Raw genomic sequence first — 17228 nt, 5'->3', positions numbered from 1 at the left:
TCCATGCGCAATGAAGAAGTGTGGAACATTCGTCACGGCATTTTTGCGCCAAGTGCCTTACAAAATTCAATTACTTTTCTGTTAAAGAATATTACAGATATTACCAGTTATGTAATACAGTAAGAAATATTTACTTCACTTTACAAAATGCAATTTGCATCGATTACAATTTGAACAGTTGAATGACTCTAGACTATAATAGTGTTTAGTTATTTAATTGCCTCTGAAGCTCAATTGAACAATTGAAGGCGTTTTAACTGAAAGCTTTCGGTTTGAATTTCAGCGACACAATAATTGTAATATACGCAGTTTTCTCAATTACACGTAATATAAAAGAAATACAAATTATTTTTTATAGGCAATTATTATTATTATTATTTATATTTAAGTTATTGGTTTCATTATTAAACATTTGTTATAATAGTCACCAAAATATATTGTTATTCGTTATTCCTATATAAGCAATATTAGGACACACAAGAAAAAAAAGTTCTTCTAAGAGATTTTCTACAAAAAAAAATCGTTGTACTTTTAAATAAACATCAAATAAATAAACTATATGTATATTTGTATCATAGTGTGATATATTTTGTATGTCATAGAATTGACGTTACTGTCAGATGCCATTATCATTATACTATGTCACAGGCTTGTTAATTAAAAACTTCAAAGTCAAATCAGTTAAAACCGTTAATACTAGTAGGTTATTTGATTTGCCAATATGATATTAACAACTATTTAATGGTCAATAGTAATAATGATTATGTAATGTTTAGTTTTAAAACTTAACTGAAAATATATATAGAATCTATATGTACGATTCTTGAGTCAACGGGATGCTTTAAATAATAGAGGATTGTTACTATATTTTGACCGCTCACATACAACAATAGAGAAAATGCTTATTGTAATAAAACAAATACTACAGTAATGTAATGTTAATGTTGAAGAGAGGGCCTGGCTATATTATGCTTATCAAACTAAGAAAGCCTGAATAAGCAAAATAAAAGTCTTGGCTCATACACTGTAATAATAATTATAATACATATTATGTACCTAGTCAAGTAGTGTGTCCGCGAAAAAGGGTTTTTAAAAACTTAAAGTTAAAATGAGTACAACCGGTCCGATTTGAGGTCCGTTTAATACTAAATATTACAAGTATTCTATTATATTTATATCCTATTCTTAAAGGCCTACGTGACCGTTGTGCTGACACATTGTTCTCACGCTCTACAAGGAAACGTTACTTAGTAAGAACTAAGAGTGGTTCGTAAATCATGTAACAGCACTTCGGCTATTGAAATATAAAGGATCTTTGTACTACTATGTTGCAATGGTTTTTGTTTATATAAAATATAATTATCCTATGGTGGTGACACACGGGATTATATAACTCCTCCCTCCTTAAGAGCGAAATTATCAGGGGATTGCACATGCAAATTCTGATTATTTCGCCACTGCAACATATTAATAATCTTATTTTTATAAAAAACACAACAATTAGCAAAATACAATAAAAGAGTGCCTAAACTAATGCTTTTCACTTTCACTGAATTGCCCATTTCACTATCACTATCTCTGTTAAGTTGTTACAGCATGTAAGACATGTGTTGCAAGTCACTGAGCTCCATTCCTTGTAAGTTTATTCTGGATTCTGATTTTCCTTAGAGTTCACTGTTGACTGTAACTCCAGCAGCTTAATGGATGGGATACGTTCTGATGACATATTTTCTGTTTATGAACGCTGATGATGTAATTGGATGTTATTGATGTTGAGATCGCAGGGTTAATCTATAGTAATGATATATGTATTATGTTCCCTTTATTTGGCTTATCTCATTTTTGCAATTATTTTGAATAATGATTTGATTACGGCTGTATAATATTCATCTATTAGTTGATATTTTTGTACCTTTACCTCTTCTATAATTACTGTATTCTGGTCACAGTTGGATGGGTTTTCCTTGAAGGTCATCAGCTCCTCAATGCATGTCGTTTCAGAAAACGGTGCCCCTGTTTTCTTGTGTGCAGAGATAATTTTCCTCAGAGACTTGTTTGCAAGGCTGTATAAGCGGTAAGTATGTTACACCTTTCACCAGGATATAGGGATATTTAGGATTGATAATTAAGGTTAGGTTTTTGGGTCATGAAAGATAGGTAAGGGATACATTCTATTATAACTATAAGTTGAATTGGCTATTAAAGCTACCTCTAATACAAAAGTTATTTTCCTGTCTATCATGTATGATTTAATATTAATCGTATCTTTCTAATTCGCTTATTTTTATATAAAGCGTTCTAAAATTACTTACAAAAAGATTATATAAACTTAAAACATATGTAGAGTATACTGCATTATTTTCTTTAGTACTTATGTCTTTTAACATTTTTTTTTACACGTTTTAGTCTTTCGTCCATATTTTTTTTTTGAGTTATTGTGTAATATTTCTGATGAATTAATGAGTCCATCTAACATTTTGAAAACAACTGTTAAACGCTTGTTTGTGGAAATTTTGTTGATTACCTAATTGATTTATTAACTGTTCATATCGTTGAGCATCTTCCTGATCTAAGTTTCCAGTTATCATTTTAATAATAGAGCCTAGAGGGTTCAATATTCCTCTTCGTACTCGGTGTGAAGGGATTATTTGCCTAATCTTTTCAGTAGTTATTCTTTGCAAATACTCTACTTGTTCCCTAATTCCTAAAAATTCTTTAAACTAAGGCTTATCATCACTTACTAAAATTACTATATTTCCTATTGTTATATCCTAATTCCATCAGTAGGCCATTTAAATCTAATACCTTAAAAATAAGCCAGTTATCCTGTTGGATGAAGGCTGTTCCCTGTCTTACGGATCCCTGGATTGTTTTCAACCTTTGGAAGTTGAAGGCCCAAGCTGGGGCTCGTGAGTGTCATCATGATCACTAAGCACCACCTTTGACGGTCGTTTTATGTTTTTAATTTTTACCTTTTTGTGTTTACCTCTAATTGTAATAGGGATGGTGTTTCTTTCAGGTTTTCCTGTAACTATGGCCTTTTCAAAACAAGGTTTGTCCTTACTTCTGCGAGTGTTTATTAATTTTGTGTAAATTGTTTTCCCTTCTGGCAACGGGACGTCGGATTCGCCACCGCGTTTTTCTCTAGAGTTTTCCTTAAACGTTAACATTTTATCAGATATGTATTTGTATAAAACTTTTATTCTTTTGGCGTGATCTTTAATTAATTTTTGCAAGTATCGTTTCTCGAAGTCTATATTGAATGCGTTTTCAGAATCTACATGGCCAAACACTACTTCAAACGGTGTTAAAGTTGTTACAGTATGAATCGCATTATTATATGCCATGATGAGTGATATAATAGATGCGGCGTCGGTACATTGTTGTTCGTATTTTGTCAGTCTGTTAATTTCAATTAAGGTGGAATGAAAACGTTCAGCTATTCCCATTGAATTAGGGTTCCTAGGCGTGCCGATATGTATTTGGATTTTATAGAGTGACATCATTTCTCTCAATAGATCGTTGTTGAATTCAGTACCAGGGTCGCAGCTTATTTTCTTAGGTATGCCGTAAAATGAAAAGTATTTTATTAGTGCGCGGATAACGTCAGGTGTGCCGTTACTAGGAATTTCAATTGCCTGTCTTAGTTTGCTAAAAGCGTCAACTAAGGTGAGGTATGTTTTTCCTTCGATACTAAATATATCTATAAATAATTCCTGGAATGGGGCATCTTGCGTTTGAGTTAACTGTAAATATGGTTTCAAAGGCTTTCGGTCATATTTCATTTGTTTACAGGCTTCACAAGAATTAATTACTGCTGATATAGTTTCTTTCATGTTATTCCACAAGAAGTGTCGCCTGATGCGTGTAAAAGTTTCTTGAATATCTCTGTGACAGGTTTTTCCGCGATGAAATTTCAGAATAACGGCATTCTGTTCATTTTCATCGTCAATAAAAACGATTCTTTCCGTAGACTCATAAAATTGAATTGATCTACCTTTAAAAAGCCTAATTACCATGTTGCTGAATTGTTTGCGATGTTCCGTATATCCGAAATATATAAAATATTTCTTTTTGGGTTTTATGTATTCTTTCAGGAATTGTTTGATTAAATAATTACACAATTACTCAATAATTATAGCTCACAGAATTTGATGTGAATCTAACTTATAATTAGGTACACTTACTTTAGGGGTTGCAGAATTTCATGCACTAACCTACTTACTTCTATGTTTCTTTAATTTACTTATTACAATTTACGTTTATACGAATTTAACTCTAACAAAGTCTTAAAACTATCGTTAAGATGAGAGATGTCGATCTCAAAATAACAAAAGAAAAGTGGAGAGGGCTGGATTTGAAAGGTGAAAAGGTGACTTACCAGTACATCGCTGCCTCAACACTCGCACAAAACACCCTTAACGCTTTTGGATTTGCGTTCTTGACAAATTTATTTGTTCTTTTGAATAGCCGTTTTTAGCAATCGCGACGTAGTTTCCCCTTTTTAGGTAAGCAGAATTTGATGCTCGAACCGATAATTGAGAAGTACGTGCAGCTAGAGCGACTATCCTGTCCTCAGCGCCAGTCAAGTAGTGTGTCCGCGAAAAAGGGTTTTTAAAAACTTAAAGTTAAAATGAGTACAACCGGTCCGATTTGAGGTCCGTTTAATACTAAATATTACAAGTATTCTATTATATTTATATCCTATTCTTAAAGGCCTACGTGACCGTTGTGCTGACACATTGTTCTCACGCTCTACAAGGAAACGTTACTTAGTAAGAACTAAGAGTGGTTCGTAAATCATGTAACAGCACTTCGGCTATTGAAATATAAAGGATCTTTGTACTACTATGTTGCAATGGTTTTTGTTTATATAAAATATAATTATCCTATGGTGGTGACACACGGGATTATATAACTACCTACTGCAAAATCTTCGCAAGTCAAATCGCTTTACGAACCAACCGACCTTGTTTATTATTAGCAAAAATGCACATATAAAAAGTAGGTACGTAGTTTTATTATCAATTATATTTGATATTCGAGGTGGATATCAATTTTTTTTTTTATTTCGATTAAGAAAGTGTCTATGTCACCGTAAAATTGTAAATACCGTTAGATTGTAATCTATCTCGCGAGCTTGTAAACTGTCGAAAGATTGTGAACCTAAACGAACTGCTAACAATTTAACGTATTATTATTCGGTAGATTGTAATCTATCGAAGTGTAACCGTCAAATTGTGAAACGGATCGCACCTCGCACGCTGATTGGTTGAACAGAATATGCCCAGCGCCACCATATTTGTTTGTTAATTGTTATGATGAATGTAAATTGATGTCGTGTTGAAAGTAACTCACAGCTTTAGAATTAGTTATATGAAATTACTGGGACAGTTGACAATTTTAAGATTGTAATTTGACGGTTTCACTTCGATAGATTACAATCTACCGAATAGTAATACGTTAAATTGTAAGCAGTGCGCTGAGGTTCACAATCTTTCGACAGTTTATAATCTCGCGAGATAGATTACAATCTAACGGTATTTACAATTTTACGTTAACATCTACACTCACATTAGAATTGAAAACAGTTCACGTCTCAGAAGTTAAAAAAAAATCGTGATTAAATTATTTCAAAAGTTTATTGGGTTTAATAAAGTGCTAGTGTAAATAAAAACAATGGAACATTTTTGTTTAATATTCATAATGGCCGTTACCATAACACGTGCAGGAATTGCTTGTTTTTAAAAGTACATGCGAATTGTTTAACGCAAAATGTGGCCAAGTTACGCGCCGATATTCTTTAACAACTGATGTTTTGCTGACTGTACATTAATTGACTTAACATTCTAACTGTTCTCATTACCGTTATTTGAAAGGAAAATAAGGTAATTAGGTACTGGAAATATCACATTTCTGATGTAAACAAAAGTTGATCGTGTATTCGTATACTTTCTTTGTTACTTGATACTTTGGGAGCTCACCTACTTAAAGCTCAGTCTAAAACAGAAGAGGTAGCGTTAACTTTCCAATGGTATACATTAAATTACTTTCATCAAAGTCCTTTAAAGAACGACGATAATATACTCGTATAGAACAGGTTTGCGATGTTTTTCTATAGCAAATAAAAGAATGACCTAGTACAGCCAAGGTTTAACGATCACACAATCACAAGCACAATCTAAGCGATATGAATAGCATTTTATACCGCTCAACTGCTTCAATTATTCATGCTTCCTTCCTTTTCTACTTTGTCTCGACGTGAGGTCTCTCGACTGGAGAAATGGACGGGCCTGGCTGGCATAAAGGACAGGCTCTACACACGAAATAGACAACAACTATACCATACAATACTTAAATGTATTAGAAGCAAATGCCTAGTTCTTATTAATATTCTTAACAATACTAAAGTAGTTAAGACGGAGAATTAGAAGAAGAAACAGGAAGCTTAAGTTAAGCAGATGTTAAAAGAAAGGGGATGAGTCGTAAGTTTTATTCATGTATTTGCTAAAAGCTTTACAATAGAAAAATATGAGTGAAACACAAAAACCTATCGCTTACACCAAGACAGCGAAGAGCCGTTTGTTTTAATGTTCGAGAGAATGTTTTTCTCTATCGAGTATCGTATGACTGCGAACAATACAGACGTTACAGTTTTTATTTACTTTTTATTGCTGGCAAAAACCTCGGAATGAAAATACTATTTGAGCGGGGAAAGAAATTGTTTTTTCTTATTTACTTACAGTCAATTATGTCTTGTTATGTGTTGACTCGTTCTGCTTGTTTCATGAATGTTTAAAAGAGGATCAATCTTTGCCTAACCCGAAACGGTTTCCGGAAATTAACCCAGGACTGGCATACCATGTGTGTACCTAATAAGCCACAAAAGCACTCGCAAATTACTTTTTTTATCGGACAATTTACACCAATTGACCTAGTCCCATGCTAAGCTGGTGAAGCTTGTGTTATGGGTACTAGGCAACGGATATACACATTTTACAAAGATAGACCTAACACATATAAATACATATTTAAACACCCAAGACCTAAGCACAGCACCAAATGCTCATAACATCGATGTTTGTCTCCGCCGAGGATCGAACCCGGGACCCATGCATTCGCAGTCAGGGGTACTAACCACTAGACCAATGAGCCATCAATCTCAACTTACTTTAAAAGAATAAAGTATAGTCCGTTAAATTATTTTCCGACTTTTCCGGGCGATAAAAAATCCTATACGCTTTGGCATTTCATCAAATGTAACTATTTGACAGCGTAATCACAAATAAACACGCAAGGTTCTACGATAATGACACATTATACCGGCACTGCCCGGGAGTAATCACGCAAGTTAAACGAAAGTGTTTGGATGAGGTGATAATAGGTGTTCGACTACCATATTAAGTAATGAAGATTTTTAAGTCATGTACTGTCATTAGTTTGTAATTGTTCGTAGTTGATTGAACTGTGTAATTAGCTTTACAAGGCGGAGTCTGACGACTAGAGGCAGATAAGATATTAGGCAATATAGATACGATTTTCATTTTTATCGCAAGAGCTTTTGTTTGTTTGTATTTAATAATATTAAGTTAATAATAATAAAGCCCGTTTATTTCTAATCTTAACAAATATTAACAATATACAGTTTAAATTTGTTACATATTTTTTTTATTGTTTCTCGTTAACCTAACATCCTTCAGTAGGTATCATTCACGGGTTCCGATCAATGGTACTGAACCTCCTCCAGCTTTTTTCCAAAGTTCTCTATCCATGGCTTTCTCTCTCAATTCTCTTGCTGCTATCGCTTCTATATCTTCGATCCACCTTTTTCTAGGGCGTATATCCTTTCCATATACCTTTTAAGTCAATCATTTATCTGGGGCATATTGCAGCCCCGCCCATTGCCACTTCTGTTTCAGGGCATAATGTAAATAAACAACCTTTTGTTTTAGTAGTCTCCTTATTTTTAGTTATTAATATTATTAAGTTTCAATTACCATCGATATTACACAGGCATACTCTCGGCTCTTTCAGACCGTATTTATATTGAAATTTGTGGATGTTTATAATATATTGATATACACTATAACAACGATAGGTGTGACATCTTCCAGTTAGTAATAAAACAATTGAACTGAACTAAACAAGTGAACTTAGCGAACTTCACCGTGAAACTCAACTGAAGTCTAGCCGTCATGTGTCTGGCTAAGAGGGCTGATCACCTCGTCTATAAAAATTATCATAAATATATCTATATAAGCCCAAGATATATAGCATTATGGCGCTATTATTATGTAAAACTATTGTGTTGTTATAGATGAACTCAATCAATAACCGATAATATTTTTTTTAAATAAACTAACAGAACAAATAAACAACATAACAAAAAAAGTAATTGATAATTGTCTAACTGTATCTCCTATCATTTACCTATCCTATTTTTTTTTATAAGAGTCTTTCCTGAATTTTGTTCCCTTTGGAGTAGAGACTCTTGGGCCGTGGCCGGGTTCAAGTGCACATGCGCTTATACAAGATTTAAGTTGGTGCCTGCTAGATAGTACCGGTGACCCCAGAGCTGGTGCTTTCCTGGCTAAACGAATTAGTATCGCAATACAGCGAGGAAATGCTGCCAGCATTAAAGGTACACTGCCGAACGAAACTTTTTAAATTTGTTTTAATATTTTATTTTTTATTTTTTTTATCATTACTTTGTGGGTAAAGAAAATTGAAAATAAAAATTATACGTACGTAGGATGTTTAAATGATTCAAGTCCTATCCCTTAAATTAGCATAATAATACATAATTGGGGAGAGAAAATGTATTAGGATAAGAATTACTTGTATTAAGTTTACGGTTTTGTATTAAGATAGCGATCGCTAAGCACAGACTAATTTCAACTTGCTTGTGTCACGCATAACTAATTATTCCTACCATCTTTGTCCGTATCTTCTACGGGTCTTCAGTTTTTTTCTTTATAGTAGAATGAAGTAATATTGATGTTTTTTGGAGTAAGGATGGTGTATTTTTCCTCCAACCTAAAGCGAGGATATTGTCGCTAATGCTCTCTTCAAAGACACTCTCCTTAAAGCCACACCCAGCATCGGAATACTGGGTGTTGCCATATCTAATGTCGTTCAGTTTCGCGGTCATTTAGAAGTAAAGACTAAATGAATCTCTGGAATGATGTCATCATAGTGATTTGCATGAAAGGCTATATTTAACTTTTCCTCTTAAGATCGAAAATCATACACACGTATCGACTACATCTACACTTTAACATCTAGACTAATATAAATTATAACAACACAAAAAAAGAAGAATAAAAGCAATAACTAACCTTAAAATATAATAACTAAAATATATTATTAAAAGGAGTCCCTTTAGGCAAGGTTCCGAAGATATTAGCAGCGTTCCCCCTTTGAATAGCTTGACTAATTCTTTGTCCGAGGTACCTGCCAGCTCTTCAGTCTCCTGTGATGTCGACTAACCTTTTTGCTAATATGTATTATAAAGAGAAATACTTGATGTTTTAAAATAATAAAAATCTTTCCCCAATATGACTGCATTGTCAGTGATAATATTGGCTTTTAGCAACGCTTTACGATCAATAAGATTGAAGCATCAATGTAAATTTCCTCAATTTGTCTAGTTAAACATATCATAAATTCGATCTTAACTACGGGTTGGAATTGAAAAAATTTTTTGGACTGGAATGTTCATTGTAAAAAGCATTATAAAAGCAGGTGAAAGCTATGTATCGGCGAGTAATTCCACCAAACCAAAATCTGTTTCGCCTGTAATTGACTGATTCGGGGTGTGTTAACCAAGTAGGCAACAAAGTACAATTTATTAATCATTGTTAAGTATTTGTTTTTATTGTCTGGTGTTATTTTATCATATCGAGTAATGTAAAGAATGTATTGATAACGATACAGGCACTTAATGATTTCATTGTTTCGTTTGAATGTCATTTGTTAAAGTAAATGGGTTACGAAAAAGAACTTATGATAATTTAATTAATGTCTCTGTGTTCGCTATTTTTTTAAATCAGCGGTTTTCTAATGTAAAATATTTTTATTATATTATACTATTTTGTAAAATAAAGAAATAAAAAAATTTACATTACTTACAAACTTTTTCGAATAGATCACTGTGAATAAATTGTAGAAATAATAATAGACCACTATGTGTCTTATACTTACCCAATTTCGGGATAAATGTATAGCATCTCCTATTGAAAAAATGAAAGTTATATTTTTTAGACCAAATAAATTAAGTACTAATTGACTTAGACTTGGTCAATCTTAGATTTCTGCAACTTTTCTTTTTATTTTTTCAAAAAACCTATCATTTCACGTTACTTCAATGCGGCAACTATTTACATTTATATCACATACATAACAATACACACACATAGAAAAAAACAACACAACGTTAAACAGTAATACTTCTATAACTTCTTCTTACAGTAGGTATAGGAACTGGCATAAAGTAGACCAACGAGCAATTAAAAAGTCTGAAAATCTATGTTGATTAATTATTTCCATACATTGTGGTAGGTCTGCCCTTTTTGAGGTTAGTTTTGGCTTCGTACCCTATGAAAAGTAACAGCGGTCCATGTCGCCTCTTAACGTAACCATCAGGCACTGTGAAGCTTAGACACTGGAGCACTGCCGGATTGTTTTTCCTTTCCACGTAACCACTTAATCAGATACTTGGTTAGCGCAAATTCTCGGCGCACTCTGAGTTCGTTCTTCAGCCCTGCGATTCTGTAACTCACTTTTCGAACTCACACAGCGGTTTTCGCATAGGCGGTGGCTCTCAAATCAGTCGTGAAGCAGTCATTTTATGATTTGACATTCTGATAAACAATAAGCTACAAGCTCCCACCTTTTTAGAATGCCAAATCATAAAATGACTGCTTCACGACTGATTTGAGAGCGACCTCCGATGCGAAAACCGCTGTGTGAGTTCGAAAAGTGAGTTACAGAATCGCAGGGCAGAACTTATAATGAATGACGTTTTTTTCTTAATAAGCAAGAATGTGATCAGCCTTATTTGCCCTTTTTTTTAATTTAGGGCATTTGCTTTCACAGTAAAAGAAAAATCTGTTAATCGTGATTCGAATTTCTTCGAAATCATTTCTCTTAATATAACCTGAATGTTATCGCATTATATGGATTTAAATGGTCTGTAACGGAATGTAACATTCATACCATAGCAATATTTACAAAAATTATCTACAGTAGTAAACACGCCTAGAAATGACGAATACTCTTACTGGCTTTCAATGTACGCAGAATGTTTTACGTAAGGTTCTTGTCACGTTTTTACTTCGCTACGCGATTAAAATAAATACAGATAAATGATACCTTGTAAAAACCTAGCTAAGTGTTAAAAAAACCTTAGTGGAAATGCATTTTCATGTACGGATTAAAATAGGATTAATAAAGGGGAAGCTCTGAGATGTGGTCTGACACATATTATAAAAAAGATACAGAAGAACGTGGTATTGGACTTCAAAAGACTTCTTCTTTTGGTGCCTTTTCATTACTGGTTGGCCGACAGTCTCGTGAAACGTCTCGTCTTCTTCTCACTCAACTCTTCCGCAGTCGCAACACCCGTCCACTTACGTTACGAAGCCATGATTTTTTCCTTCAACCAACAGGCAGTACCCCGGATTTTACTCATTATAAATAATTGAAGGAGGTGGTAGCGGTCATGGCGCAACATGTGGCTCAGGTACGGAACGTTGTTTGATGTTCTGCATACGTTTTTCGAAAGACTTATCCCCTTATGAAACTAAATAAATCTCGTTGCAATCTTTAAACTAAAGTTAGTCCTTCGTCTCTTTCTGTCAAATTGTGTATACCCTGTGATAAAAAGAGACGGATGTTTTCTTTAGTTAAAACGGTTCAAGGATACTGATTTATGAATACATCTCAGTTTATTAATGTTACGTGCTACTTCAAAATCGTCGAACATAATTATCAAGTTCTATATTACGTTGTCATTTTAAAAAATAAACACATTTATTATTTTAATATAAATTGTATATGAGATTATTATTCTTATTTGAAGTTCCATTTGTGTCCAATACTTAACAAACCACGGAAGAAATTTTGATTAAATTTGTAATTGACAAATAATATCTAGATTAGAATCAGTAGGGAGAAATATTTTGTTGAATTTCGACCATCTGAGACCTCGCAGATGAAGTCGCGTGTATCAGCATTACCTGGAATACTTTGATAAAACCTCAAGTACTTCGTAGTTTAACGAGTTATATAAAACAATGATAAGAAACCTGAAAATACTTATCAGTCTTCATTTTGCTGGAAAGTGAGGTGTTGTGTTAAAACCTTTTTCATATATTTTAATCTGTGGTCTGAGTGGCTAACTGGTTTGAGTTTATGTTGATGGATATATATTATTTATTTACAATATCCAAAGATAAGAGCTATTTATACTTGTTGAAGTTTTCATTTTCTAAGTAAAATTATTATTAGAATACATTTGAAAAACAAAAGACTCCTATTTTTCTTAACATTTGTTATTGACAATTCAAACATCGAACGTGGACCAAAATTACCTAAAATCAATGATTAACTCTCCCCAAATCTACATAACGTGACCTAGAATCTAAAATCTTCATTAGCTCATAGATAAGTAATACAAACAACTTCATTTGTGAAGGTAACATCTCAAATTATTTATTACTTTTTAAACAATAGAACTTGTATACAATAGTTTGAACATTCCACTTTCTTAACTCTGCTCTTGGGAGTTCCAATGGCTCAAAGTAAATACAATATAAATGCAATTCACCACCTTAACACTGGCTACAATGCACTAAGTTTAGTTACAAATATTGAAAGTAATCAACAAAATCCTCACAAAAATAATAACAAGATCTGTGTTTCAGTGAGATGTGGTTATAGTATAGGGTTCAAGAGCTTGAGAGGACCATCACTTGGCCAGGCGTAACCGACTAACGCCAAACGTTGGTTTGGAAATTGTCACGTGACAAAGCCTGTCATTCTAGAACTGCAAAAATGATTTAATTACAAGCCCCTGTACCCAAAGCATTTAGATATGATTGTCAATTATCGTAAAGTAAAGAAGCTGTATATATATGTACATACGAATATATATGAATGGTGACGCGTTTATGAAGCACATAGAATCTCTATACATAGTATTATAAAAAGTTTTGTGAAGGTACGGCTTCCCATAACTTAAAAAACGTCAATAACATGTCATTCAGCAAGTGTAGTTTTTCTTAAATATGACAGTATTACAGGAGTAATTGATTGATACTAATCAGTGCTGTCGGTGCTGAGTATGAAGCTAAAAATTTTCTCCGTTTATCTGTCTTCTTACTTCACAGTTGTAAATTTTGGCTTAGGCCGTGAATGTACGGAATTACAATCCTTTGATTTAATAATCAATACAACGTATTTTATTTATTAAACAATACAAATACGTTTGTCCATATGTCATGCAAATAATATAAGATTTAAACCAACTAAAAAAATTCAATTCAATTAAAAATTCTATTCGAAAGTAAAATCCATGTTTAGTCAATAAAAGTTTGACGAGAATTGACTTCGGTTATTTTATACACAATATTGAAAGCGATAAATTTTGGATAAATCAAATCAAATCCATAACAAATATTTAGTAATTCATCATCATACGACACTATCTTGAGTAGAATGTATGTTAGATAACAATTTTTCGCAAATGATTAAACATAAACCCTGTAAGTCTGACAATTTTTGTTTGTTTTTTTACGTATAGTGTAAACGTAAAAATAAAAATCTATATCGCACTATTATAAACGCGCTAAAGATAAATATTTTATTTGCCCCGCTCCGATTTAATGGGACGTTAAAAGAAAAAGAAACAGACACGAGAACAAGTGAGTCTGAGATTCATCATCGGACGTCGAGGCAGAATACGATATTCCACCTGTATCACCTCGGCGTCCGCCGTTCCACAACTGAGCGTTTTTCAAGGCAGTTTTTGTCGCGCACCATCACTAGGTATGAGGAACCGGCTGCCCACTGAAGTATTTCCGAACCAATTCGACTTAGGGTCCTTCAAGAACAGAGCGTACCAATTCTTAAAAGGCCGGCAACGCACTCGCGAGCCCTCTGGCATTGAGAGTGTCCATGGGCGGTGGTATCACTTAACATCAGGTGAGCCTCCAGCCAGTTTGCCACCCGTTCTATAAAAAAATCATACGTTTAAAGTTACACTTAACAATGATATTTTTAGCCACACAATAGGAATCATCTTATTTTTAAGATACTCTTAAGTCTTATCGAACGGATAACATTGACAGCAGGTGATAAAGTAGTCTGATAAGTGATTTCATCATAGTGTGACGATTGTTGTTAACTTTCATATTATTTCAGCGAAAGATGTCAAATTTACAGAATCACCCTAGACGGCTAGACATATATTTTCCTATGGCATATATTTGCTGTTTCCCTAATGAAATGCGTCTAAAAGAGTAAATCGTATTATGAAATTAAAAACAAATGAAGTTAAGGGCTGTCCAAAATCATTTCTCTCTGCTATGCTAAATGAGGCTTAAGTCACTGTTACGTTTGAGTGGGCCTTGATTAGTCATTCTAAATAAAACGGATTTGTGAAAAAAACAGCCCTTTTCGCATGGGAATAAAGACTATTTTAATTTTCATCTTATGTAGTATAAAGATAAGATTATTCTGTTTACCGAATGGCTAATGAAATTGGACAGTCGGCGATTTCAGTTGGACTTAAGCTGGTGAATGTTTCAAAGATAAAAATTATAGGATTTTTCTTTTTTTGTAAGTAGACTTTTATTTTAATAGACGGAGTGAAATGTTTATTGAGAGGTTTTTGCAAATAATACGGCAAATAATATCGTATAATTAACCTTAAACAAAAACAATAATTCCGGTATTTATACAATATTTAATCTGTTTGTCTCATATTAAATGTACATATTTACTACGTAGTAAATGTTATTACACATAATCGTAACTTTTAGTATAATATGTAAAATAACAAATATAATATTATTTTCTCTTTAACTTTGATTTCGTGAATTTTTGTACCGAATGAACCGTGTATGATCTAAAAAATATTGGTTGTTTGTAAAGTAGGTTTACGATCGAGATGTTTACGTGATAATGTCTTATTGGTGATATAAGTTTTTGGGAAGTAAGGAATTAATGAAGATAACAATTTTTTCAAATTTTAAATTACATCTATCGTTTTATTCACACTTTTGATGATAAATTTCGGGTGTAAAATGACAAGTTTACTTATTCGACTATGATATACATTTTTCTTCATACATACATTCATACAAACATACTTTATACATTTATACAAACATATATGCCAGCCTCCGCTCGTGAGGATTCCGCGTGACAAGTTTCACGGAATGACTGGCAGCGCTCGAGATGAGTCGGGAGATCGGTCCGTCTCTCTCTCGTTATAACTGCGATCGCGCTCGTGAGGTTTTGGTGTGACACAAGTTTCTGAACATGTCACCCGACTAAAACGATTTTAAAGACCTTATCACGTCAAAAAATCCAGACCACAGATTTAAAATATTCATAACTTTACCATAGTTACCGCTTATTTCTAATACAAAATAACTGTTTAAGACGCGTTTTGATTTTAATCATAAGATTTATCTTATGATGTCTTAAACGGGGTTTAATGTATTTTAGAGATGGCTTTACCCAAACGAAAGTAAAAAACGAAACGATGTCCGATATTATCGACGTACTTGCGAAAGAATATGACAAAAATGTTTTGTCAGAAGAGTCAAGAAGTGTCGGTTAGTATTTCATTGACTCTGATCGTAAATAAGAACGTTTATTTTTTATCCTAGGATCGAAAACTATTTATACAAAATATGCTTCAAACATTTTCCTGATCACTTGTGTGAATAATGAATCTAACATGTGAATCAATATCGAACTTTTAATTCGAATGTTTAGAGCGAGTCTTTTATTTAATGTGGTGTTTACCGTACACTAAAAGGCTTTAAAAATATTCCCTTTTTATTCAGCATTTTCGGTGTCTCTGAGCTATGGTATTACTTACCATCTGGGAAACCCCAGGAGGCCAAACTTTTGTTGTATAAAAGAAATTCTACAAATTATGACATTCAAATTATCTGTAGGTAGTTCATTCTTAATACAATCGCATAAAACTTCTCGATGTTAAATAAAATTTAGGTCAAACACGTCTCCCAAGTTATATTATATACAATCTCAAGCACTGTCAAAACATGTTTTAGAATATAGGACGAATATTTAATAGTTTTCAATCAGCAGACAAACAAAAGATAGAAAGGGCTAGAAGTAAAATAATATCCTAATTCTTTTTTCGATTAATTCAAAAATTCTCATTCCAGGGCTATTCACAATCCCAGAGTACCCGGAGCTGGAGGCGCGAGGCATGTGGTCCACTGTCCTAGACACGCTCCTGACGACTTTGCGGTTCCTCGCCCCGGCCACACTACTCACCATCTTTTGGACTCATCATACCTTCTTCTTTGATATCTTGAAGTACATTGATTCGGCGTTCCGAACAGGTAAGACCAACCCAATACAAGCCTTAGTATTGTCTCTAAAATATGGCGAGTAGGCCGATGGCTGGCCATGCGTCATACTCGTGAACGGGTGCTACTTGTGGTGACTGGTCGGACTTGAATTCGTGAATGCGGTGATGTTAGTTATTTTGTCTGTGATTTGCGTGTTGTTCCGACGAGAATGTAAGTGCGTGCTCCTATTTCACCATGCCTCCTGCTGATAGAGGATCTTTGTATTTTATTTATTTTATTATTATTAATTAACTATTAATTACTTAAGAAGTCATGTGGGACTTGATGTAATGGTTGCAGCAAAAACTTAAAAAGAGAGGCGGAGAGTTTATTGCCAGTTATTTTCTTCCGTTTTACGTCCTTAATTTGAGAACTGGTAGTAAATGTAAAATTAGATGCATTTAATATATATTTCTTTTTTGACGTTCATGAGTGTAGGTACATAATTTACTAATAATGCTGATTTATGGTTAAGCTATACCTTATACTTGGTTAAGACAAATAAGTAATGAAAAATACAAAAGTAGACAACTCAGTTAACTCTTGTTAAATTATAAAATGAACAAGAATATTAAATTCAATCCCAATGTTACAATTATTATAACGTTACCG

General features: G+C 33.4%; 1 protein-coding gene and 1 long non-coding RNA gene across 4 annotated transcripts in view; one reads left to right on the top strand and one right to left on the bottom strand.

Moving 5' to 3' along the window:
- The window catches only part of LOC125057694, a 32406-nt gene that overhangs the window by 7450 nt on the left and 7728 nt on the right, over window positions 1-17228 (top strand). Inside the window, exons 1-2 of one of the 2 annotated variants that reach the window (XM_047661502.1) lie at window positions 15716-15845; window positions 16428-16607. In XM_047661502.1, coding sequence (XP_047517458.1) covers window positions 15725-15845; window positions 16428-16607 — 301 coding nt within the window. In that variant the 5' untranslated portion in view covers window positions 15716-15724. Of the gene's footprint in view, window positions 1-15715; window positions 15846-16427; window positions 16608-17228 lie in introns of those variants that run through there. The other variant, XM_047661503.1, reaches the window with a different exon arrangement.
- LOC125057695 lies at window positions 1123-2150 on the bottom strand. 2 transcript variants are annotated; one of them, XR_007118248.1, is made up of 2 exons: window positions 1919-2150; window positions 1123-1791 (listed from the first exon to the last, which is right to left on the bottom strand). It is a non-coding gene; the product is annotated as an uncharacterized LOC125057695 (long non-coding RNA). The 2 variants fall into 2 exon arrangements; XR_007118247.1 differs by having other exon boundaries at window positions 1123-1731.

Source organism: Pieris napi, chromosome 17, assembly GCF_905475465.1.
Source record: "Pieris napi chromosome 17, ilPieNapi1.2, whole genome shotgun sequence".
In the NCBI taxonomy this organism is placed as follows: domain Eukaryota; kingdom Metazoa; phylum Arthropoda; class Insecta; order Lepidoptera; family Pieridae; genus Pieris; species Pieris napi.
This window is presented reverse-complemented; position numbering and strand designations above follow the sequence as displayed.